The sequence below is a fragment of the Melanerpes formicivorus genome, unplaced genomic scaffold, assembly GCF_026170545.1.
Source record: "Melanerpes formicivorus ecotype bairdi unplaced genomic scaffold, bMelFor1.0.p_v2 SCAF_1, whole genome shotgun sequence".
Lineage (NCBI taxonomy): Eukaryota > Metazoa > Chordata > Aves > Piciformes > Picidae > Melanerpes > Melanerpes formicivorus.
In genome coordinates this window covers 24,517,450-24,544,608 of record NW_027142353.1, presented here as the reverse complement: position 1 = coordinate 24,544,608, position 27,159 = coordinate 24,517,450, and the positions used below count along the sequence as shown (strand labels likewise).

The 27,159-nt window shown below is 41.5% G+C and overlaps 1 protein-coding gene across 3 annotated transcripts in view; it reads right to left on the bottom strand.

Annotated features, from left to right (window-relative positions):
- Positions 1-25,661, bottom strand: part of TMEM255B (transmembrane protein 255B) — a 77,528-nt gene extending 51,867 nt beyond the window's left edge. Inside the window, exons 1-3 of one of the 3 annotated variants that reach the window (XM_068168757.1) lie at positions 25,527-25,661; positions 18,265-18,407; positions 12,850-12,912 (exon numbers count right to left, since the gene is read on the bottom strand). In XM_068168757.1, coding sequence (XP_068024858.1) covers positions 12,850-12,912; positions 18,265-18,407; positions 25,527-25,587 — 267 coding nt within the window. In that variant the 5' untranslated portion in view covers positions 25,588-25,661. Of the gene's footprint in view, positions 1-12,849; positions 12,913-18,264; positions 18,408-19,204; positions 19,262-25,526 lie in introns of those variants that run through there. The other 2 variants (XM_068169462.1, XM_068169889.1) reach the window with 2 other exon arrangements.
- Positions 25,662-27,159: the final 1,498 nt, after the last annotated feature.

The window sequence follows — 27,159 nt, the reverse complement described above, 5'->3', positions numbered from 1 at the left end:
TTAAGGTCTCTTGTTTAGATCATTACCAAGTTAGAAACCTATAGCCTTTCTGTTGTATCATCACTGTTGAGTTCAGCAAACCCAGTCTTATGTTGTTGGATATTACCAGGAATAACACAGATCTTTATTTTCTTTCCTCTTGCTGCTGTTTGTAGCACCTCAGGGCATGGAGCTGAGTCTATGTGACTGTTTAGTGCCATCTGAAACATCATCTTGCTCTCCTGCCCTTTTCTTGGTTCCCTGCTGTCCAGCTCTCTCTCCTGCTCTCTCTCCCGAATTAGTGTGCCCTCTATCCCATCCCCTGCGGTTGCCCAAATACACAGCAAGCCAGAGCAATTCCCCCCTAGGCAGAAAACTATTTGTTCCCCAGAATTAGTTACATCACGTAACTGTGAGGAGAGACAAACGCTACACCCAGTGCAAATGAGAGGGTGCGACCATGAAGCCAAGGCAGAAGGGAAGGATGTAGAAGTGTTGGCAGCAACTATTATGTTGTCTCACCCATTTCAAGTAATTTGCACTCCCAGGGATTATCAAAGTAAAATCTAGGTTTTAGTTGCAATGAATAAATTATAAGGACTGGTGTTATTTTCTTGTTTGCAGTCAAGGAGACTTTTGTCTTACTGCCTGTGAAGAAGTCTGCCGTTTTCCAGCATCATGTCAGGGTTAATTAGGAAAAATGGCAACATGAAAAGGCCAGTTGGTGTAACATAGACAGGGCAGAGATCCATTGGGAAATTTAAGAAACCTCACATGCATAAAAAGGCAGAAATAACTAGATAAACAAATGCTGGGGAAGAATACAGAAACCACATGAGAGGTATCAATTATTATGCCAAGGAGAAAAAATAAAATCAAAATTCACTTTTGAAATAAAGGTAGCGCCTTCATTTCCTTGCCTCACAGCCCAAAGGACAGAATGTTGAAAGGCAGAATTTGTAATATCTTTTGTTATGCCTTAGATAGTCACAGCTAATTTATATCACATGTAGGCAAAGTTAATGCAGATTCCTTCCACTTTTCTCTTCCAGTGATGTTGATGTTCAGCTTTTGCAGTGAATTCATCAGTTAGGCCAGTCACAAGAGCAAGGGACTGCAGAAGTGTCTATGAACTGGAAATGTCCAACAGGATGACCTAATGGTTCTAGCCTCAGACAGCTTAGGCAGCACAGTCGATTAAGACAGGAAAGGGAGCAGAGGTTCCGAGTGTGCTTACTCCAGCTCCTCCAGGCACACATGGAGATCTTTAGGACAGGACTTTTTCTTCACTGCTCAGATAAACAGGGCTCTTGAGTTATCAGGAACTTCACTTTCACCATCTGCTCTGACAGGTAGTTATAGAGATGGGTGAAATTAGCATCTGATCACATTCACACATGCTCAGCATTGTGTGATGGCTGTGCTGGGCAACACAAAAGAAGTGGCTCACACAGCCATCTGTGCATGCCATTTCTCTTTATGGTGTGAAAGTCCACAGTTCAAAACTGTGTTTTAGCACCCTTCTTGTTAAGTGCCTCACAAAGCTTTCCCTTGAATAGAGGATCTCTCCCATCCTCCTTCCTGCCAGCCAGCAGCTTGCTGTCCCGTTCTCACAGGTATTATGTATATCAACTTAACTCTTTTGCAACTCCAGTTACCTGGAAAAGTGGCATGCAAATATTTTGCCTTAACATTGTACTGTCCAAATAAAAACTTTGCATGTTCAGTCTAGTAGTTTTCCCAGTCTGGGCTGCTGATTCAGTTTCAGAAACATTCTCTTTGAGCACTCATTCTTGATTTACATCAATCCAGTTCACATTATTCATTCTGTAATTTATCTTGTCATTCCTTCTAACCTGCTAAAGCATTTGAATATACAGTTTCTGTGAAAGTTGCTATGTGAAATAAAGATTGATTTTCCCATATTTTTATCTTCAAGTGATGGAAGAATGGCAGGAATTAGACCAATAGCCATTATGAAACACAAAGTTACTGAGAATGGTTACCTGATTATCATAGTCTTTCTTCTCTCATGACCTAGTATCAGCTACAAAATCAGACCTAAACCAGCCATGAAATTATTTCACACCACTTTCCAAGGAAATCTTTCCTAGAATGACCAATCTATTGAATGAAATAACCTATATCAAGCATTTCCTGTGCACTTAGACTTCAAAATTGGAGTCACCATTACATTGCAATCAGAGAATGAATTTGATCCATGTTTAACTGAACACATTAAATTCAAGATAATTCATTCACTGATGAGTAAGTGCTTGTCTTGACCCAGTTGAAAACATCACCACTGATGATGCACTACTAGGTCTCATGGGAGAATCTTAAGAGTTCCAGACAGTGGAGATGTTACTAAAATAACATTGGATGAAAGACTGAACTGTACATTGTTCACATTTTCCAAGACAAGAAACATAATGCAACTTTAAAAAGTAATATTTATTTAATTTCCTGGAGAAGGGTTAATTTTGTTACCAGTGTTATTTTAAGTCCCTACAGCATCTAAGGACCATGTTGATATCCCAGTAACCATTACCACAGTTAACAGTTTCCTTCTAGCCGCAGGACATCTCGACTTCACTCACATCGTTCAAATTTCACTGCTGTATTTTTCTCCCTAGTCTAAGCTGATCAACCACCCTAATGACTGACCATCTCCAGCTCTAGCAGGTGCAGTACTGCTGAAATGCTCTGCTTCACTCATGTTTTAGCATCTTTTAAAAAGATTGGTTTAAATAGCTCCCCTTCTTTCAGCCCGTTAAATGGGGTTCTGACTATATGACCAAATCCCCATTTCAGCTTCTTAGTGCTAGGGAGAGAAGCACTAAGGCTTCTCAAAATGTACTGTGCTTTTACAGCCATCATCTCCTGGTTCTGCAAGTTCTCATCTCCTTATTCCAAAATAATTTTCAGAGTCAGCATTGGTACCCCCAAATTATTACTTCATTTTAAGAGCTGTCTTTTGGAAATGTACTTTTTCATTCATTTTCATCTTTGCACATCTGTATGGCTTTCAGCTTTATGTGTCATAAAAGGGTGTTGCCACATTTTATAGCAAATCATGAGAACCAACTCCAGATGCTTTTTGAGACCAAATTGTTGGAGCATTTGGTATTATACCCTCATGATTTGATTAATTTGTGGAGATATAAGTATGTGCTAGAGGATATCAAGGACAGGAACAGCACGCTTTCGAAAAGCAGATGGGCCTGTATTTGGGAATCAGTAGAAGTATAGGGTGTGAAGCCTCAGTATGTATTTCTGAAATGGGAATGTTGTGGTGCTCCATTCCAAGTGAAGCAGTAGCTCTTAGCTGGGCTGCTGAGCGGCATCAATTGTGGTGTTCTGTGTTAGTGAAGCTGCCAAAGAAAAATCTCAGAAGGGGTTCACAGAATCTCAGAATATTAGGGTCTAGAAGGGACCTCGAAAGATCATCTAGTCCAAACCCTTGCCAGAGCAGGATCACCTACACTAGATCACACAGGAATGCATCCAGGTGAGTTTTGAATATCTCCACAGAGGGATACTCCACAACCTCCCTGGGCATCCTGTTCCAGTGCTCCAGGTTGATTTCATCATACATAACTCAAGCTACTTAAAATATAAGTATTTGTCTCGAGTGGTTATCTGGGCTCCTCTGTTGTCAGTGGAGAGCCAGACACTTTCAGATACCTTCTAAAATCTACTGTAGAATGAGATTAATTGCCTTCTGATAGTATCTGTCTTTTTTCCCCCCCACTGGCTATGGGGGGAGCCTAGATAACGCTAATGTTTGTGCTGCCAAAGCAAACACCTTGTTATTTCTTTCTTTCCCTTGATGTTGGCTGCTCTGATTTGTGCTTTTTCTTCTCTATTTCAGAAGTTTCCTTCAGTCATTTGCCTGACACTTGCAAGGGAGCAAAGGAAAAATGTGGAAGGAGCAAAGGATGTCTGGAATTTGATGAAGGCAGAGTGATGTTACACAGGAATTAAAAGAAAAAAAAGCGGGGGGGAGGGGGAAGCTGGATTTCACAGAAGGAGAAATGCTGATGGGTTGGAACCAGCCTAAGACAGCCTTAGTCCAATGGGCACTTCAAACTGATAAGAGTTCCCTCTTGTAAACATCAACAAAAGCATTTATCTAAGAACAGTTTAAAAGGATTACAGATTTAAGGATATAAAATGCAGTCAAGAATAAAAAATTGAATATAGCATTAAAAGGGGCAAAAGTGAAACAAATTTAGTTTTACTGACCAGAAGGGCTGACATTTTTGGAATCGATCACATACTTACTTTCCTGGATACTCTTCTATTGATTAAAATGGAACAAGCTCATTTCATCACTTAAACAGAGGTAGCTGATCAGAGCAGTATCGGAACAATAAACCAGAAATAAATAACATACCATGTTCCATAGAAGTTTATGCTTCCTGATAAAAATTGGTGGAATTGACAAAGATCAAGGTGACTACAGCTGATGCTGGTTTAGCAGCAGGAACTTTTTTTTTTTAACACCAAAGACTGTTAATGTCTTTACAATTCCTCTTTCATGTTACAGTGACTGCATTGTTTTCTCAAGACACACACACTAGTTATAGAAATGCTTTACAATTAAATTACAGACTTTCATGTATCCAAGTCCTACCTGCAGTGTGAAGAACTGTATCTGGCCAACAGGGATGCTAATCTATGTAATCTGATCTCATTCTTCAACAAGAGGATCAGAAACTGCCTGTTGTTTTCATAGGGCACAGCCCACCTCACCTTCTCCACCACACACACATGAGCACTTATCCCAGATTCTTTATAGAGCCTTTTTAACCCCTGCTCCTGATGCCAGGGAGAGTAATTGATTTGTTTATTGTGCCACAAACATTTCACAGGTCATAAAGCTTACTTTTGTTTTTCAACTCTAATACTTTCATTACATAGACAATACAAGAAAAAACACTGGCAGTCAAAAAGTATCCTATTATGCATTTAATTCTATGTGCTGTTTCCAAGCTCAGATCTTAAAAGAACCACATCCTGAAAGACTTCCACTTAATAAGATGGAGGACTTGAATTGGTGTTTTGAGTCTCTGATTCAAAATAAAAGTGATAGCCTTGATTGGAGTGCCAAAAATAAACTGTGCTGGTGCATGCATATTTTCATACACATATCTATCTATACTATGTATGTATCTCCTTTCTGTCTCAACAGAATTTAAGCTTCCAGAAAAGGTTGCCAAGAAAAGTCTCCAAATAGAAGCCATGGTCTTTCTTTCCTAAATTTTTCACTTTGTAATAAATTTAACATTTCTTTTTACTAGTGATAACAGTGAAAACATGACAGTTTCTTATCTGAGACTGAGCTAATGCTGCATTGCATCACAAACTGGGGAACCCAGCATGGGTAAGACCCAAGACTGTTGCAGCCAGCAGACCAGCATGTGAGAGGGAAAGAACTACCGTGCTAGGCTGCAGCTGGACATACTTGGTGGCACTTCTCTAGGTATGTTAAAGAGACACAGACCTGACTGTATTTCCCATCACAGCTTTACTAGCTAAACCATCCTGGCAGGCACACCTAGTACCTAGAGTACAAAAAGCACTTTGCACAATGAAGTCACGGTGTCCACGGCACAGAGTTTTTTGTCATTATTCCAGGTATTTTCTGGCATATCAGTTGTAAATATGTACCTGCATGTGTGAACACACATTACATGTTATATATTACATAGTTATAATATCAAAGTACATTATTTTAGTATTACAATGCTTACATAAAAAATAAACATTTGCATGACTGGCTGATGAATCTGCGCTGATAAAATCTGAAAGCATGGAATGGTACATATGTGACATGAAACACTGATCCATAAGGAACCAGGCAGAGAAGTGATGAAACACCCCACACACTTCCTTTGGCAATTTATATAGTAAGACCATCTATTTTTGTCTTTCAGTCCCTGAATTTCAAAGTTCTCAAGACACTGCAGGGAAATGTATACTATCATCACTACAGGCACTTAACTCACCAACAGCACTGAGGCGATGGTTTCACAGCATAGTGAGCTGATGTAACACTATTTCTAGCAAAAGGGACAAGTCTTGTTCCTTCCTCCCACAGACTCTTGTCTAGTCTCAGCCCCACCAGTTACTTTTCCGGTGTCTGATGCTCACTTGGTTATGAGCCTTTTAACTCATTCATTCAGTGGAAACTATGTTTTGGTTAGGGTAAAGAAGAGAAGGAGCTGGCAAGATAGAGGAAGGAGGAAAGGAGGGAAGAGGAGAAAGGAAGATCTCTCTGTTCCATGGGTATTTATATTTATTACAAATTGGAACTCTTCACTTTAAATGCACAGGGTCAAAGAACTGTCAAACAAAATCCAAAATATTTCACTCAGTCCTTCATTCATGGAATATATAATACTAATAACAGCAAAAGGTCTCTCACAGTTTTATACTACATAAAATGAATTATATTTAAAAATGTCTACTATTTCCATTTTTATAACCCATGAAACTTTCATTTCACTTGTCTCTACTATGGGTGGTACTTTCATACCCACATCTCCTTCTTCTCAGATGAAATAACTGAGCCATCAAAACACCTTCAGTTATTCATCTGACTTCAACCCGTGACTTTGCTGAGTATTCTCTTGCACTATAAGCAATAATGCAAATTTTCCAGAACTACAAAAGGAGTCTGGAAAATCCATATACAGGCTCTAAGTTCAAAACTAGGTGGAGTTATAGTGTGATATCTTTTGCAATCACCTCAATATTATAGAATATAAATACAAGTGTCACTTAGTTTGGGACTCTTCATGCCACACTTTACTGTCTAAAACTCCAGAATCTAGTCTAAATCATCCTTCAAGGCTCCTTCAAGAACCTAAGGAGAGAATGAGATGCCTCCAAAGGACACCTCATTGCAGAGGTCTAAGAACTGGGCATAACAAAGCAGGAAGATGATCTCAAAGAATAAGCTGTTTGATCTTACCAGCTAATGAGATGCTGTTTTATTTCAAAATGAATGCATATAGCTAAAGAAGAGCCATGCTCAAGTTCATGCAAGTGTCAGTGTCAGCTTATACTGATTATCTTCATAGAAATCTCCTTGTCTGTATCTGAAATGCATAGTTAAATCACAACACCAAATCTAACACATTTATGACTGAACAGATAATAGTAGGTCTTTTCAGTTTTAATCATTTTTAAGGTGCTAAACAAGACAAGGGTGATTGCTAATTTGTTCCATTGTTACAATTTTTACATCAGCATTAATTATCTGCATTTCCCCTGCGCTCTGCTTCTATGTATTTGTGCAGGAACATCAAAAACACTCTCAGGAAATCTACAGGATTTTAATGCTTTTTCCTCTTTACATAAACAAGCTGCTTTAATTAGCTTAATATGCAATATGGAATCTATCAGCAATTAGCATATTGGATCAAAATCTGCACTAAAGTCAGTTTCTACTTATCATGCAAATCAAGCATCCTGGAAGAAAGTAGATGGAGCACAGTATGTTTGAAAAGAGCAGAGCAGGTATACACATCAGGTTTTTTTTTGTTTGGTTTGTGTTTTTTGTCATTATTGTATTGGTGTGTGGCAGTTTAGGCTGGGTGCCTCTTGCTGCTGCCACACAAGATACGCCTCTGGTGCCCTAGGTGTCCAGCCCAGTGGGTGGACACAGGAAGCTGTGTATTTCATCCCCATAATGTCCTGCTCCCTATAAATCTATCAGCAAGGTCTCACACTTCCTCTTTCTTCCCTTGCAGTTCCCGTGGGAGATGCTCCCTATCTGGTAATGGAAGGGGAGTTATCTCAAGGCCTCTTAGGCCTGGCTAGGCCTAATGCCAAGAGGAGAAGGGCAATCTCAGATCTGGACAGCTGAGATTAGCCTAACAGTGGAGGGGGAGGAAGAAAGAGCCCTGGGGCTTTTGGGTGTACCCTTAGGTAAGGAGGAGGAGAGTGCTGGGAGGTTTCTGGGTATGCTATAAGGGACTCTTTATGCATTGGGATCTCTTTGTGTCACTGTGCTTATAGCTTCTGTAAAACACTCACTACTTTTTCCATTTAAACTTTCCATCACTTCTGCATCTGTTTGTCTATTTTTTTTTCCTGCCCTCAGTGGAAGGCAAGGGAGATCTGCCTCAAAGTGGGACATGGTGGTGGTGGTGGTGTTTGTTGGTTGGGTTTTGGTTGGGGTTTTTTTGGCGTACGTGTTAATAATAATCATCAGCTTCATACAAAACGGTCAGTGAGCATTTCCTGATAGGTATAATCTATTTACAAGACATATAGTTTTTGAAAAGTGAAAGATGTTTGGTTCTTCTGAAAGCTGGCTCACATATGTGACTTCTTATAAGAAAGCTTTCCTTCTAAAATAGAAGTAAAGTCTAGTGGTGAGAGAATAATCAGTGACAATATTGAAATACTACCTTGCATGCATCTCATTGAAGAGTAGGAACACATGCATTGTCAGGGGAGTCTATCAACTAAAAACAGGAGAGAAAATAGTTACTTTGTTTCTCCAACTTCTGCACTTAATTTGAAATCTAATTATTGTTGACAGAGTTTGGGAAGCAAGCATATTAAATCATGCAAATTTTTCATCCTTGGAGAAGTCCAAAGAAATACTTTTGCCTTTTCTGTTTGTGTGCAGAGCTCCATGTTTAAACCTCCCTCATGCTATCAAATTCCACTTTTGTCAAAAGCAATGCCTCCTCAGCTACAATCACTCCAACCACCTCTCTGAGCAAGTCAAGGACCAGGCTGAGCCAGCTGAGAATTAGGCTATGTCCTAGGAATGTCAGCAATTGCAATAACTATTAGCATGAAGAAAAAACAAGCAAGATTCACATCACAGATCTGCTGCAGACAACTGTCTTTGTGTAGTACTGAGATTTACACTAACTCACACCTCCTGAGGGATCACCCCTGCTTCTCTGAACCCTCCCTATCCTCTGTGTCCTTTATGCTCCTGTATCTCCTCCCACCCCACTCCTGCATTTGCTACAGCTGGGCTGCTGTCAGGGTGACTCCCACAACCCTTCTGGCAGCTCTTGCAGGCATCATTGCAATATGGCAAATGTTCAAAACCCTGACAGTTATGGTGTCCTTGCATCTCCCAGTCACTCCTGTAAGCAGCACATTTTCAGCACGCTCATTTTCAGCCTTGTGAACAGTATGGCTTGATGAGACTGGCATTGGAAGGATCTGCGAGTGGAAACTGTGAGCTAGTGCTTGGTTTATCCATCAGGTTAGCTAAAGTTACATGTATGGTGTCTTATCGACATTACACATTTAGAGAGTGTTTTATTTCTGGGTGCTAGATCATACCACCTCCACATTTATAGAGAAGAAGCCTTTCATAACACTCCCTCAGCACTTGATAATGATCCTAGTTCTGCTGCCATGAACCCCTTTGGCATCCAGCCTTCCCCACCTCTGTATGCAACTTCAGCATCTTGTTTTCTACTTGGAAATACTTTGTACTGTAAGGTGAGGAGATTATAAGCAAGGGCGCTGTATATCTTACAATCAAATCCATTTGATTTGAGCAGTATCATGTTTTCCACCTCTCCAGCTGGACTAAGTATGCCTCTGGAATGAGACAACAGATATACTCTATTCTTTGATCCATTAACTACTTCATAGGGAGCAGGGGAGGCAAAAAAGGGAGGGCAATACATTAGTGTTCTATTTCTGCCATTTGTTAGTTAGAAACATCCCAAATCAGAGCAAATCTTCAGCGAAAGGGACATTTTGTTTTGATGGTGACAAGTTCTGCATAGCAGAGCAAAGCACAAATGTAAAGAGCTGAGGTAAAATCATGCTAGTCAATGATGCAGAGCCTGCTTCTGCAAGCAGCAGTTCCTTTGAATTAGGGGTTATATCTTGGTCAGCACATCGAACTCCCACTTCAGGCCTTAGGATGCCAAGAATGAGGTCAAAGAGCTGCAACATTATTAATGTTGCATTTTAAGAACAAACCATCGTCCATTCTGCTGAACTGCTTTTGTTCTTTCTCAAACCCCATGCTCACATTTACTGAGTGCTGGAGTTCTGCTGCACTAGTTCTGCTAATTATTACACATTTCATATTGCACTTAGAATTTCATCAACCATGAATAAATCTGGACTTAGAGAGGAGAGCTCACAAGGAAATAGAACTTCAAGATAAAAAGAGAAAGATTTACAGATAAAAAGTCAATTTAATATAGATTTTTTTCCTAGTGTAACTGAATCTACATTCCTTTTCAATTAAAAAAAAAAAATAAATAAACAAAATGAAGTATTGAGCCATTATGAGGGGCAGACAATTGTCAGAACTACACTGGGTTAAACTCAAATTATACTGCACTAACTGCTCAAAGAAAGTTTAGTTAAAAAAGAAGCAACTGGATGAACAATTTCTTTTCTATCTCACCTCTTTTTGTCCTGCTGAAATGCATAGAACTTTTAGTTAACGTTTCTGTACTTACATAAGTCTTTACTATCTTATTGATGGCTGCAAATTTATTAAAGTTTCCCTAAGCCCTTTCAATCAAATACACTCAGCTACTCCCCAGGGAATAATTACTGCCCTCAGCTGTAACATGACAGAAACCCTTTCAATCTCCTTTCCATAATGGATGAAAACAAGCACCTCAGACTTAGCAAAGACAGTATTAAAAGGTTTAGCTCACTGTGTATGGTAATCAAGGCAAGAAGCATAGTTAAACTTTATAGCTATTTTGTTGGTCTGTTCCCAAGAAACTACATGTTTCAACAGACAGATCATCACTAAGTGTTATTAGCAGAAAGCACTTGCCCTTGGTCTGTGCTGGGAAATGCAAACTGGCACTATTAAACATACTGGACACTTAATCTATCATAACCATGTACAAGTACATAAAGGGCAGCTATCATGAGTAGGGACACTCCCTTTTTACAAAGAGTCACATGGCAAAGACAAGGGGTAATGGGTACAAGCTGCTACTGGGGAGATTCCGACTGGAAGCTAGAAAAGAATTTTCACCATTTGAGCTATTAGACATTGGAAAAAACTCACAAAGGGAGGTGGTGGATTCCCCCACATTAGACAGTTTCAAGGACCAGCTTGACAGGCTGCTGGTCCATCTCATTTAAACTACATCCTCACCCTGAAGGGTTGGACTAGATGATCCTTGAGGTCCCTTCCAACCTGGTATTCTATGAATCTATCAATCTATCTTGTGTAGATGGCACAAAACATGGAGTAGTATTATGTGGTTTAACCACTGCTTACCCACCTTACACCTTTTTCAGGCATTTTACTTTTTTGTAAAGAGAGAAGTGAAAGAAAACTACGAGGTAGATTAGAGGAAAACTGAAAGATAATGCAAGCCTAAAACGTTATGCTTGTTAGTAATGCAGCATGAATGCTGTGGGAGACAAAGCTATTTTCATCTGCCCACCACGAGTCTGCAACTTAGAACCTGCTGTCTCTGATGTGGAAATCAGGGGTAATAGTTCTTTAAAACAATCTGCTTTCTCAGTAGTAAAATTAACAAGGTCTGGCCTACTGCAGGTTTGCGTCTCACAGGTCATGCCCCATTTGGATTCTCTAGTGTTAAATAAGAGGTGAGTTGACGTTTCAGCCTTGACCACCATGGGGGAACAAATTTATTATTCTCTCCTCTACCCACCTGTGAATTTTCATGAAATTTGAAGGAACTGCACAGCTTTTAATGCTCTACTTCCCTACTTCACCTGAATTTACCTGAAATTGAATGGGGAACAGGGGAAGACAGACAAACATTATGACTTTATAAATCTCATTCCTCTGGGAAACCTAGCTAGAAACAAAAGTTACACACAGGGGAATACTTGCAAATATGTCACTGAAACTAAAAGGCAGTGCACAAAAAAAAGTGATATTATGAAAGAAGTTCACCTACAAATGGTGAGAACAACACAGCATTTAAAAGAAGAAAACAGGAAATCACAACAGACTACTTGTAAGTAGTTACTCATTAGTAAAAAAACCAAAGTAAATCCACCATTTCCTCTTCTGAGCTTAATATCATTGCTGATTTATACCAGTGAAGGCTATGCATTATGAAGTTAATCACACTTTGTGATACTTGGCTATAACCAGTCTACCGTAAAGTGCACATTGGACACTCTGTTACTCAATCAAGACACTGTTATTTTTGCCAAGAGCAAGGAAAGTTGTAAGACCTTCCAAAAATCAGTCCTACACACCTTCCTTTACTAGGATGCCCCAAGGACTTTCTATGACTGCTTCACATAAATAAAAGTAAAGGGTTTGCAAAGCCAAGCTAAATCTAAAAATCAGACCACATGGTGTTGTCAGAGCCTGTCTGATCTAGTCAGGGAATCTTGATAGCAAGAGCTCTGGGGCTTTTTCTTCTTTAACACATACAGTTTCAGGAAAGTGTTCCTGACTTAAACTTCTCATGCAGGATGAGATCACCTCTTACGGGTGAGCTGATTGCTGTGGCTTGTTGCTGCCTGAATGGGTATAAGCCATGCATTTTGTATCTCTCCTCATCCTTTTCCCAGCTACATGGTCCTGGCAAGCTCTGGCATTCATCTGATCGTACCCTGGGTCAATACAACTCACTAAACCAGCAGGAAAGTAATTCAGTTAAAAACAAAACAAAACAAAAACACAGCAGGGCTCTTTCTATCAGAAATTAAATCATCCCTTACCTTGAACAGATGGAGTCATTGTCTAATTCATGCTTCTCTGACAGTTCTCAGAAATGCTGAAACAAATGACTAACATTTTGAGGCAGATGCTACAGTTTTAAGTCAACTGCAAGTCCCTGCTTTTCATGGTTTTACAACATTCTGATACAAACCCAATGAAAACAAAGAGATGTTACTTCTTACCATTTGTCTTCTGTTCTCTACCAGGTGGATGCCAACAATCCCTAAGAAAGATCCAAAGCCAAGCTAAGGTAAAGAACAAAACCGAAAGAAATGCATGAGGTCAGCTCATTTGGTCAACATCCCAATGTACTGCAACTACTTCTGACCTAATGTGTCATACAGATGTGCTAACTGGGATGGCTCAGAGAAAAAGGCAGAAGTGACTGCTAGACATAAATCATATAATGCAATGGGGAATGATCAGAACTGCAGCTCTTCAGAGCAGCACTTGTCATGTAGCAAACAGAAGCCTGTATAGCCATACACTTCTACAACCTGACTATTACCATAGTCACTTACAGTATTATACACTATAAAGCAAAAGTTAAGTAGGACAAAAGAAAACTCATGTTTAAGCTATATGTCTTTACTGAAAGTTGCAAAGCTGTAGGCAACCACAGACACTGCAAAAAATGGATGTGTGACCCAAGTTTAAATCCTTACAGTTGCATTTGTTTGATTTTAGCAATTAAACAGTACATTCCAGAAAAAAAAATACATTAAAAAAAAATCTTTGTTAAAATGCCAAAAGGACCAGTACAGTTAGTTTCAACATGGAACAGCTGAAACACCAACAATCACAGGAGAGAGAGGAGGAAAGGATGCTGGAGTAAGTTGGCATTAGTGTTTCAATCGGTGCTGCTTCAACACCAGTCTGGCAGGAAAAGCGTCCTACTTAAGAGGGGCTCATAAAGGTTTGGAGAGGTTGAAACTCCTTGGATCTGTGCTTAATACAGGGTGAAGTGGCAGCAGTTGAGACTAGCCTTTCATTTGACCTTTCTGGGGTCAGGACACCCCTGTATTCACATGGGCTTGGAGAAAAGAGGTCATCTTGGTGTCCTGTATCTGAAATGTAGCCACAGACTCAGAGGCAGCTACAGCAGGAGTTCGTGTCAAAAGGTTCCTTCCCTAGTGCTCCCTTCTAGCCTTGCCTGGCTGTGTACTGCCTTGTGGTCACCTCAGTCTCAATACCCTATCACTTCTATGATCCTTGCTCCCTGCTTCACTAGGACTATCGCTGCCCAGACACACCCCCAATTACTCCCCAGCCACCCCCCAGCTCAAACTCTATCCATTCTGTGGATGGGACATGATGTTTATGCTAAGGAATCTAAGCCCCTTTCTGGAATGAAGTTTCTAAATCTGGTTCAGAGCTTCTCCTTCAAGCACAAATTAAGGTTTTAAGGACTATGTGTCCCAGCCAAGGGCTTATGCAGTGCCCATGAACTCCCTGTACAGCTGTTCATAGAAGAAAGCAAATGTCCTGCAAGCCCTTTACTCACTATCATAGCACTCCCTCTCAAGAGAGCAAATGTAGGGAACAGAGATTTGTTATAGAGTTCTTTGGGAAGATTTATGCAGAAAGGAGGGACAAGGATTACAAGCAGAGAGCAGAGACCCTTTTTTCTTTTTTCCCCAAGTGCATCCATGCTGAAAGCTGAATAGGAGAAAGACTTGGAACCACGAGCAAGGACACTGTTCACAGGACAGCAACTTTGTGAATTAAGATAACTACATCAAAATGACACCTGGTTCCAAGCCCCATTTTTCATCCCAATGGGAACAAACCATAAAGTCCTATTAATGGCTGACACAGGGGACACAGAGTGGAATAATACTATCCACATGAAGAAAAAGAAAAAAAAAAAAGAGAGAGAGAAAGCAAATACAGAACAGCAGCAATTAAATCAGAAGGAACAGAACCATTGATAAGGATCATGATGTAAGGCTCTGCATTGCTGATATTGGTTTAGAGTCATATGCATTGGGGTTTTGGTTTGGTTTTTGTATTTTTTTTCTGTTTAGACAACAGGCTATTTGGGTTGGGAACTCTGGAAGTCCAGGTCAGTATGATGAGTGGAACAACTGGACCCTGTAAACTCCCGGTCAAAAGACTGTAAAAATAATACAAGCAGTAGTCATAGAGAAGTGACATTAATTAAGTACAAACAATATTTATAAAATGCGAGGCTGAAGATGTCCCAAGTCTGAATTTGCAGCCTGTTCCACAAAGATAGTCATAAAGCTGGTGATCAAGCAGTAATCTACTGAAAGCAGACAGCTTTCGAAGTGGAACCTCATGCAAACTCATCTACATAGAGAAATATTTTATATTAAATTATTTTGAATGTATAAAGACAGATAATGCCTACCACTATAAAGATATCTTTAGAAAAAAAGACACAGAGAAATCAAGACACCTAACTCTTGTTGAGGCCAATGGGAACTAAACAGAAACCCAAGTTATGCTATGGATCTGGTCCTGAAACCTTGCTCTGCAGATGTTTCTAGACCCACATGAAGCTATGCAAATGGATAGTCTTATTCACATGTGTAGGCATTTGCAAGACAGGGACTAATTCTTACTGGATTTTAAGACCAAAATCCCTCACCTAAGACCAGTGAAGATTTATATCTCACCTACTATTTTACTACTGAATTCTATGGGAATGAGACCTGATTTTTCACTGTAATTAATACTGGCTATCTTCATAATCTTTCTTTTCTTTGAGTTAAGTAGGTGGTGTCGAATCTACTCCCCTAGCTTTAGGTCTCAAAAAGTTTGGGATCAGTGCAAAGTTGCTTATCTAAGCTCCCTCTACTGTCAGCGGAGAGGAGAAGCACCTCTGGAGGGTCGTTCCACGCATTCTGAAAGGGTGGTTGATTTTGCACCGAGGTGGAGAAGAGACTATCCGAAAGTCTACTTCCTACTATTGCACTGGAGTGTGGTAATGAGGCAGGAACACAGAAGTGCTGTCATACACCTCTGACTAGGCTTTTAGCATGATATTCAAGGTTTGTGTAGCACCTTTAACTGCTGCTAAACGTTTGGGATATTTAGTGTCCTAATGATGATTACACTGACAATTAGCCATCACTCAATTAGTTCAATAATCCATTGCATGTACAAAAAGAATTCTGAATTTTATGAAAATTATTTAGCTCCAACAGCCTCTCCAGGGATGAGATTATTAATTTGTTTTGTTTTCAAAGTGTTCTGATACATTCTAGTTGTTCTGATAAATTCTAGCTGTTCTCTCTGGTTATCAGTGATTCCAAGATTCCTAGTAAATTATATTTTTCAGATGAGTGAATACACCTTGTGTTACTCCTAAAAGAAACTAAATGCTGAAATAACCTGGTTTGTGAACATGGGTTTATTACTTACTACATTTAAGGACAACAGCTTTAAAATGAAACTTCTTTCTATGGAATGAATGCAGATAATATGGCAATCTAAAAGATTTAGTTCAAGTTACAGAAGAATAGACCTTTATCAGTATTAATCTATCTATTTTAGTTTCATGAAAAGAAAATTCATTCTTTTAAGGTTTTATTCTTGGAACTACTTTTTGTTCTATTTCTGAAATGCCACTCCTTATAGATCATTTTCCCCAAATTATCTTTCTGAAAGACCTGTTCTCAGTATGACACTAAGATGTAAGAGGACTTGCTTAGGAGGAACAGTTCTGACTCACTAACTATTAATGGCAATGCAAAATATATGCACAGTATTAAAAGATACATATCCCTCTTCTCTGGGCATTTCATCCCATAGAGAACAAGAAATAACAGTACCTTACAATACATTTTGGTAGCAGTGGAGTCACACACTTAAGCAGGTGCCTAACTTTAAGTACATAAGTTTCTTTCTTCACTTTGCACCCTCTCTCTGCAAAGCTGGCTCAAGAAGACCAAAGGGTGCAGGTGGGCCTTTCTCTAGTTGCTTCCCATAGTCCTCATTTATAAAACTCAGCCTGGGTATCTCAGATTTTTTTTGCCTCCAGGGGTTTCCACACTTTTGGACATGACTAATCTCTTCTGAGATCAGAAAGGACCATGGGGGTTGAAGTGGCAAGGGTGTGGCAGGGCTACCCCTTCCACAGAAGTTACAGAGGCACCATGGGCCAAAGCAAATGCAATTCAAACCTTGTGCCAGTGCAGGCATGCATTTCATAGAATCAATACGGTTGAAAAAGACCTCAAAGATGATCAAGTCCAACCTGACATGCAAGACCTCATGACTACTAAACCATGGCACCAAGTGCCATGTCCAATCTCCTCTTGAACACCTCCCAGAATGGTGACTCCACCACCTCCCTGGGCAGCACATTCCAATGGCTAACAACTCTCTCTGTGAAGAACTTTCTCTTCACCTCCAGCCTAAAATTCCCCTGGTGCCGTTTGAGACTGTGTCCTCTTGTTCTGGTGCTGGTTGCCTGGGAGAAGAGACCAAACCCCTCCTGACTACAACCACACTTCAGGTAGTTGTAGACAGCAATAAGGTCTCCCCTGAGCCTCCTCTTCTCCAAGCTAAACAATCCCAGCTCCCTCAGCCTCTTCTCATAGGGCTTGTGCTCAAGGCCTCTCACCAGCCTCATTGCCCTTCTTTAGACATGTTCAAGTGTCTCAATGTCCTTCTTAAATTGAGGGGCCCAGAACTGGACACAGGACTCAAGGTGTGGCCTAACCAGTGCTCAGTACAGGGGCAGAATGACTTCCCTGCTCCTGCTGGCCACACTATTTCTGATGCAGGCCAGGATGCCCTTGACCTTCTTGGCCACTTGGGCGCACTGCTAGCTCATATTCAACCTACTGTCAACCAGTAGCCCCAGGTCCCTTTCTGCCTGGTTGCTCTCCAGCCACTCTGACCCCAGCCTGTAGTGCTGCATGGGTTGTTGTGACCAAAGTGCAGCACCTGGACATGTTGAATGCCATCATATTGGACTCTGCCCATCTGTCCAGTTGGTTGAGGTCCCTCTGCAGAGCTCTCCTACCCTCTAACAGATCAACACCTACTCCCAGCTTGGTGTCATCTGCAAATTTACTGATGATGGACTCAATCCCCTCGTTCAGATCACCCATAAAGATATTGAACAGGGGCCCAGAACTGATCCCTGGGGGACACCGCTAGTGACTGGCCTCCAGCTGGATGTGGCACCATTCACCACCATTTAAGTGGTCTGTTCCCAAAGCAAAAACAACACTAAGGATTTCGGAAGAGGATTTTATATACCTCTTAAAGATCATTAAAATCTATCCTATGCCTACTGTCCAGTTGCCTATATGCCCACATTTAATAGAGAACAGTGGAAAGTCAAGCACAAGTTCTCATACTGGCCCCTGAGCCCAACACACTGCTGTGCAGTGGAAACCTGATCCCTTTCTGACCCTTGCAACACTTCAGAAAAACAAAATTTATGCTTCTACCTTATCACATACTAGAACTAGAACAAAACAAAAGAGCATCTCTCTCCTGTGAAATACAACAGGACTATTTTTGAGGGTTTTTAAGTTAATCAGAGCTTCTTATATCCAGCTGATAGTAATTTATCTGGATGCACCTCACAGTCTAAAATACGTTTCTTTACTTACAACAATGCCTGGGTAGTAGCCTCCCACAGTTATATTTTCTGTTCTTGTGGTAGCTGCCAGACCTATGGTCAGTATAAAACCAGACACCACTAGCAGAGAGACTGTGAACCAAAGTGAAGTCTTCTTCCTCTTCGCAAATTGTCCTGTCAAGAGAGTGAAGGAAAAATAAAAAGAGAGCTTTTCATTGCAATCATGGCAGAACAAATATGAAATTACAAGAGATTTTCTTTTGTTAATCTTTTCTGTTGATAACCTACTGTTGTTCTCCCACTAAGGAAAACTGCTGGCAAACAACAAAAGGAATTAGAAACCACAGAGTTAGCTAGAGCTCACCATACCTTAATGCACACGCATTGGGAACATGCATGAGAACAGTTTTTATTAAGCTGAAGTGAAAGTCAGTAACAATGATAATTACACTTTGTCTTCAATAATGTTTATAATTAAGTGTTTCTCACATCCATAAGTCAGATTCTGCCGGCCTTAAACACTTACCTACATGAAGTGCCAATTTGACTCTGCCTGGGCTGAACATAACAAATTTGTGTTTTAAATGATTAGCAGAAGCTCTGCATACTATCATGAAAATGAATGTGCTCTTCATGTTTACTAGGGTAAGCAAACCATTCTGTATCTCTGAAGCAAAGCTGTAGTACAGCTGATCACAGAATCACAGAAACATTGAGGTTGGAAAAGACCCTCAGGATCACCAAGTCCAACCGATAACCCTACTCTGCAAAGCTCACCCCTAAACAATACCCCCAAGCATCTTGTCTAAACAAACTTTAAACACATCCAGGGTCGGTGACTCAACCACCTCCTTGGACAACACATTCCAATGCCTGACCACTCTTTCTGTGAAATTTTTTTTCCTGATGTCCAGCCTAAACCTACCCAGTCATAGCTTGTGGCCATTCCCTCTTGTTCTATCACTAATTACCTGTGAGAAGAAACCAGCACCAGCCTCTCCATAACATCTTCCAGGTAGCTGTAGAGAGCGATGAGGTCCCCCCTCAGCCTCCTCTTTTCCAAACTAACCATCCCCAGCTCCTTCAGTCACTCCTCATAAGACTTATTTTCCAGGCCCTTCATCAGCTCTGCTGCCCTCCCCTGCACTCTCTCCAGCACCTCCACATCTCTCCTGTACTGAGGTTCCCAAAACTGGACACAATACTGGAGTTGTGTCCTCACCAGAGGTGAGTACAAGGGAGTAATCGCCTCCCTACTCCTACTGGACACAGCATTTTTGATACAAGCCCGGATGCCACTGGCTTTCTTGGCCACCTGGGCACACTGAACACTCGTATTCATCTGCTTGTTGATTAGAACCCCCAGGTCCCTTTCTGCCAGAGAGGTCTCCAGCCACACTTCCCCAGGCCTGTAGCATTGCTTGGGGTTGTTGTGCAGGACCTGGCATTTGGCTTTGTTGTAGCTCATCCCATTAACATTGGCCATCAATCCAATCTATCCAAGTCCCTCTGTAGAGCCTCCCTACCATGGTGCAGATCAATATCACCACCTAACTTGGTGTCATCTGCACTGATGACACACTCTATGTCTTCATCAAGGTTGTCAATGAGGATGTTAAAGAGAAGTAGTCCAAACACTGAGCCCTGAGGAACACCACTTGTGACCGGCTGCCTGTTATGTCAGAATAACTGTACTTGTGGATCAGTGGGCATCTTTTACCTTAAATCTAGCAAGGTTTATAATACAGCACCCCACAACATTCTCATAACTGAGCTGAGATGTCATGGCCTGGATGGCTGAACAGGCAGATGATTTTAAAACTTAGCTGGATTGTGTGGTTCAGAGGGAGTGGTTAATGGCTTATACTCTGCCTGGAGGCCAGTAATGAGTACCATGGTAGTCTGTCTTGAGATCAGCGCCATTTAATGTATTCATTGATGACTTGGAGAAAGCAGTAGCATGCCTGCTTTTCAAGCTGGCAAGTGACACAAAACTGGGAGGTTAGTCAACAGCCTGGAGAGCAGGGTTGCCATTCAAAGTGATCTAGGCTGGCTGGAAAAATGGGCCAGCAGATACCTTACAGAGTCCAACAGGCAGATGCAAAGTCCTGAGCAAAGAAAGCTGCAATGCCTTGCAATGATACAGGTGAAGGACTGTCAGGGTGGAGAGCAGATCTGCTGAAAAACACCTGGAGCTGTTGACAGACAATTAGCTGTACATGAACCAGCAGCATGCCCTGGCAATAGCACCCTGGGCTGTATTAACTGGAGCATCAGAGGAATAACACCACTTTATTCAGCATTTTTTAGGCCATGTATATTATCACACCTAGCTCAACACAGGATCCCAAAAAATGTCAAAGGCTGGCACACTCACTGTATGACAAGTGGGTAAGGGAACAGGGCTTGCTCAGCCTGGAGATGAGGTGGCTTTTGACAGGGCTAATAGCAGTCTTTCGGCCTGTGCAGTGGTTGTCAAGAGGACAGACTTGGGCTTTTCAGTGATGCACAGCAGGAGGACAAAAGACGGCAGACATAAACTGAAATACAAGAAGTGTTTCAGACTGGGTATAATAATTAAATAAATATTTTTTTATAAATCCACATTAGGACAACCAGACATTGAAACAGGCTGCCCAAAGAGGTTGTGCTGTCTCCATCTATCAAGATTTTCAAGATTCAACCAGAAAAAGCCCTGAACAACTTGGTCTGATGACCCTGCTTTGAGTAGAAGATTGGACTAGCAGCTTCCTGAGCTACATTCCAGCTTTCTGAGGAACAATGCCACCTGAATTATTCTATGATTCTATGCTTCTATGACAAGACAACTAGACTAAAGATGGCTTGGGTATGTGTGCTCATATCCACTCTTATGAAACTGCAGTTGTAATGTAAACATACTCTAAGAAAGGACAGATGAAGACAGACTTTCTGGAAGCCAATGGGACAGATGCTTCCCAGCCCAGTGTTTCATGAAAGCATTTGGTGTTTTCAGAAAAGTGACTGCAAAGCCACATTTTTCTCAAAGTAACACCTGCACTGGCGAAGGTTAATTAGATCATATGGAGATTAACTAAGAGTCAGACATGTCCTCCAAGCCTTTGGTTATCAATAATGACATGCAAAAAAAGATGACACGAACTTGATTTTCTGACTGAGTTTGCTGGAAACTGTCTTTGGAAAAGTGTGGTTTTATTTGTAACTGAAGTAAATATAATGTGGATTTAGTGAGATTAAAGAGAAGAGGATATAATTATTTACAGGGTCATTTTTTTGACTGAATTACATTCTGGCTTTGAAATTTACATGCAGCAGAAAGCATTTACATATGTGATACCTTTCAATTCTCAGATTCATTGGTCTTTTACCATCTGCAACTCAAATCAGAGGAAAATATCCAACCATATCTTTTTCCCTCATACTCCTGTTCAGAAAATCTTGTAACCACGTGTAGTTACATAGAAACTCCACCCTTAGGAGAGATGACTTATAGGCAGCAGCATGGAAAGGGCCCTTCTGGAGCAGAGATGAGATACACTAAAGGCCTGGTTCTCAAAGGCTGCCCACATGCTCAGACAAGGTGGGTAGATGTTAGGAAGAAGTTCTATACAGAGAGAGTGACTGCCCATTGGAATGGGCTGCCGCAGAGTCACCATCATTGGAGGTGCTCAGGAGGAGACTTGATGGGGTGCTTGGTGCCATGGTTTAGTTGTTTAGGTGGGTTGGATTGGTTGGATGCCATGATCTTGAAGGTCTCTTCCAATCTGTTTTATTCTATTCTATTCTTCTATAACAAGTCTAAATTGTTTTCTACTCTAACCATCTTGATTTCTTTAGTCACATCAATAAAAATCCTTGTACCTATCAAAATGTATATAAATACACACACACAAAAAAGTGACCAGCATATTGTGAGGTTTAAGTAATATTGGTAAAGCAGTATAGTAACTTTGATGAAAAAAAGCCATAGCTGCAAAGTGTTCCTACTATTAGCTCCTTTCAGCTATTTTGGTTACATTGGCTTCCAGGATTTTTTGAGTCTTTGTTTACTGCTGTTTGTAGCAGTTGCCATCCATTTTTTTAAATCTGTTTTAAACGAACCTACCAGCCAAAACCCAGAGTTTTGCTAGACTGTTCCCTCAGAAGCCCTGCCCACAGCACAGAGAGGGGTCAGCCCTTCTTCTCTGACACAAACAAGAACAGCGGTTAAATTAAGAACAGAGGAAGTGTTGCTGTCAGTATTTCTAGGCTGAATTTTCTTCCAGCACCAACATTCCTGCAGTGCAGAAGACAGTTAATGACAGCTATCAGCTTTCCAGTTTTTTAATACTGAAATGACTCTCGGAACAATTTTGAAGTTTATTCCCTTTAACAATGACTCAGTATGAAAGGTATAGACTCTTAGTCTGGAACTTACCACAGTCTAGTTACAGTTTCAAATTCTTATCTCTAGCATACCAAAAAGCAAGCCTGTAGAAAGAAATCTTCTTGTCATATCCTTATTAGCATTAGCTTGAGCGTGGGCTCAAAGGGCATGAAAATGCTATTGCCGCCTATTGGCAATATTCTTCATCAGGTTTCACCAGTTAAGTAATAACTGAGTTTAGATACTGCAGCAGTGGGCACTACAGCAAAAATTGGGAGATAAATTAAAGAGGTAATGATGCTTCCACAACACTGGTTTGTGCTCTGCCTGGCATAGATTTACATGGTGCATGTAAAGGAACAGTCCCAGAAATACTCTGCTTTGCTTGCTAAACATCTATCAGGCAAAGTGCCTGCTTGAACCACTCTGTCTTTCTACCCCAATGGAAGGAAAGAGAATGCTGCCAGGACAAGAAGGAGAGATGTTAGACTGGTGCCTCCTTGGGACAGAGAAAGGGCTACAAGGAGAGAAATCGACATCATATTCCAAAGAGAAAAAAAAAATACCTGCCAAAGACCAAGCTCTGCTGGACTCAGCAAAATCTTTTGTCTGTTCATCAGCTGCAGGAAACAAAATTGTATTTACAGTACTCTGTTCACAATGGCTGAGGGATAAATTCAATTTGGAGGAAGACTGTAGAAAATGAATGGGGTTTGGGGAGGGTATAGACCAGATTGCTGGTAGAATGTGAAGCGGTGGATGATAGCATCCAGATTTGAATGAACTGAGTTTCAGAGGAAAACAAAGAAACTAATGATGAAACCTGCCTATGGTATGGAATGTGTTCAATAGTCAAGGAAAAAAAATAGAGTGAAAAAGCATGTCTCAACCTTGGAAAACAAAAGTCTATATTCAGACCACAGAAGCTCTACTTTGCTAACTTCAACACTCCTTTTAGGATCCACCTTCAGACATTGCAAAGTCTGTTAAAAGATGTGGAATTATTTTTGGCAAGCAAAGAATGTCTGAAGGGATCCAGTTTGCTGGGGTCACAATTACATTTGCAGAATATTAGCAACACACAATTTCATACCTTCCTTTTTGTTCTAGTTAAGGTGATCTAAACAGAAATGCCTCAAATAATGCCCCAGCTCAACATATATTAGGATCCTAACATGAGAATAGGTACAAGAGGCAAGTTTCATAGCAGTAAAAACCAGAACATTTTTATTACCTAAGAAATACTACCAAAAATCGTGACATGTTTCAGAGAGGGGCATTAGCTATAGGTAATAAGATAATTTAATTAGAAATTCACCACAGACAAAGGGGCTTAGTATCAAAGGTATTCACTGCTTTGTAGCTATTGAGCAAAAATTTAAGGGAAGATCTTTAGAGCTAGATTAGTAATTTTTAATTACTGCATTGCTCACTTCAGTGCTCTCTCTTAGCTACAGTTCTCATTGTGTGTTTTCAAAAATGGTTTATGGCAGTGAATTTGAATTAATCTTACATTGATTCCCAAAATTAAATTTGATAGACTGAGTGGTTTAAAAGACATATCACACCTGCTATTTGTGATTACTTTCCTTTTCTGACTAAGTGCTTGACTTGTCCAGAGTGCTGAACTAATTAAACCAGATGCAACAGCATTCGTTTCAATCCACAAGATAGCAGCTTTTATCAGGTCTGACTCTTATCTTTATTATTAATTTGTTGAGGAAGAATCTATGGGTGTGTTTTATATTCAAGACCACAGCAAATGCTGCTGTGCCCTTTTACAACTCTAGTAAAAAATAAAAACCCCAAACCCCCCCAAAACCCAGAAATCCAGCTACAAGGTAATACAGCTGTAGTAAGTGATACCATGCAGTATCACTATAACTTCGTTTCTTTGGCAGCAATTGTTTCACTAATAAATAATTTAATGAGCATCTAATCACTCATTTAAACTAGCACACAGATCCTTCTTTTATTCTGGTGTTCACCTGAAAATATTTTTCAGTTACAGCATATCTACCGCTACTACCTTTTCAATACGGATACCATTTTTCTTCAAGGCTTAAGACCAAAATTAGGATGTAATACATTTTAAGTGGCTGTTAAGATCCTTGAATACATAGCAAAGTCTCTGTTTAACCTTTCAAACACCACACAATTCCTACCAATAAGTTCTGGGTTCCTTTTTTTTTTTCTTGACTTTAATGAGTTTCACTGGCATAACGAACTATCTTTCGCACATGCTTATTTCTCAGTACGCACGCCGTAAGTATGAGCAGGACGCCACATTAGCACAAGCCGAGGAAGGAGACCCTCTGCCACCCAATTCGGACACGAGCTACCCAAAAATACGTCCGCAGCAGGCGTCTCACACCCCGCCACTGCCACCCGCCTGCCCCACGCCAGCTTCGCACCCCGCTCCGACACTTCCACCTGCTCCAGCAACTGGCCATTTGCATCACGCAGAGAAAGATATCTCTTGCATTAATTTCCTGTTAGCATCCCGTATAAAACTATCCGTTCTCATGCTGAACCATCAGCACAGTGATTCATCAAGCGCGGCGGAGTCCTCAAAAAAAGAACTGACATTTTTCAACACCTCAGTTAAAAAGAGAGTGTGACCCCCTCCGACAGCCTCGGGCTGAAATTTCCCGGTGCCCTCCACTCTGCGGGACACTGCTCGAGCAGACTCTCCCCGCTTACGCCTTTCTAGCATTACCTAAAGCGCTGAAGCAGCAGCGACTTCCCGGCGGAAGCCCCTCGCTCCCCTCTAGCCTCGCCCGCCCGTCCATCCCCCGCCGCTGCCTGCCGGCTCCCGCTCTCTCGCTCAGCCGCCGGGCTCTGTCCAGGCCCCCGCGGCTCCCTCCCTGGAGCCTACTGGTTCTGCGGGGCAGGAAAGTTGCGGCGGGGCAGGTGCCGGGGCTCACCTGTGGGGTCCAGCACGGATAGCGGACCTGACACCGCCGGGGCGGGCGGCGACGCCATCATCGTTCCCCGCGGGCGTCCCTGCTCCGCTCTTCGCCACGCTGCGGCCGGTGCTGACCGCGGGATGCGGGCGGCGAGGCGGGGGACGGAGGCGGAGCCCCCGGTGCAGGAGACCGTAGCTTCTTAAAGCCGGACCGGCTGTTGTACCCCGCCGGCGACGGTCCCCCCAGCCCTGCAAAGGGAAAGACGCGGCCTCCGGTGCCGCCCCCCATGTCGCCAGGGACGATCGAGGGCTTGGTTGGCACTGTGCTTCTGCCCTGTTGCCCTTGTCCACCCCTCGGAGTCAGCCACAGCAGTCAGGGCTCTGCTTCAGGCCATGCTGGAGGGTCACTTTCAATGGCTCCGTGTGCAACAGTACCAGGCCTGCACCTTTTCACCTGGTGGGTTTCCCTGTGGCCCCTGTGGGCAGGATGGATGCATTGGGTGCCTTGGCCCAGGGTCCCTCAGTTACTGCTCATCTCACCTTCCCTGGACAAAAAAAAATTATCCACTATGGCCAAAAAACCAAGATGTGGCAATAAGTCCCACAAGTTGGCTCTGAGACCATTTCCTCACAGCTTTCTGGTTTCTATTTCATGAGGCACAGCCCTTGTGTTTTGGTTTGACACCCTTCTTCTCCTGACTACTGGTACCCACTATGAGCAGCTCATTTCCAGGTTCAGCCTTGAAGATACGGGAGGAAGAAAGGAGGACTGAGTAGGTCAATAACTTAATTCATTATATGTTCCACCTGTGTTCCACACTTAGTGTCACTTATTCTTAGCCTATGGCAGGGAACTATTTTGTTACTTGGTGGAGATCATGATTATTAAGCTCTTCTTTCAGCTTTGGTTTTTTTTTTTTGTTGGTTTTTTTTTTTTGTTGTTGTTTTTGTTTGTTTTTTTTTTAAAGTCAATATACATCAGAAATGAAATACCATAGGCAGCATTGATATTCAAGAGATACTTGTAGGGTTTTTGGTTGTTTTTTTTACATAGTATCTATCAGTTTCTCAACCTCACTGGCTCTGTCCTGCTGCCAGACATTGTTCCCACTGCAGATTCTGCCAGAGCCTGCCGCAACCCAGGAATTGATACCTGTAGCATGTAGTGTTACTGACTGCAGGGATGGGTTACTTCTGTCTCGATGAGTCTATGAAGAGCCAACAGTCATTGTGCTGTTTCTGCACCTGTTGATCCTTTTGCAGACTTTCCCCATAGCACAGAACATAGGAACATTTTTTGAGGACAATGTTTCTGTTTCTGCCAAGTATTTTACATACTCTGAGGTGCGTTCTCCCACTTGTAACAAATGCAAATCTATTTAACATTCTTAGGGTTTGTTTGCTCAGAACTCTAAATGTGTGCATGTATATGCATTTAACTTCTTCAGTTTCTGGCTGATTTCTCCAGAAAGCGGTAAGATGGAAAGAGACAACTTTCCCAGATACCATGCCTAGTCTATGAAGACAAGTAAGACAGGAGCTAAGGCCAGCCACAAAACCGCTTAGTCCTCTTTGTGCCCTCTCACCTAGAGGGGTTGAAGAGAAAAATGAGGGTAGGAGTAGTACTTGTACTAACTATTACTATTCTATTA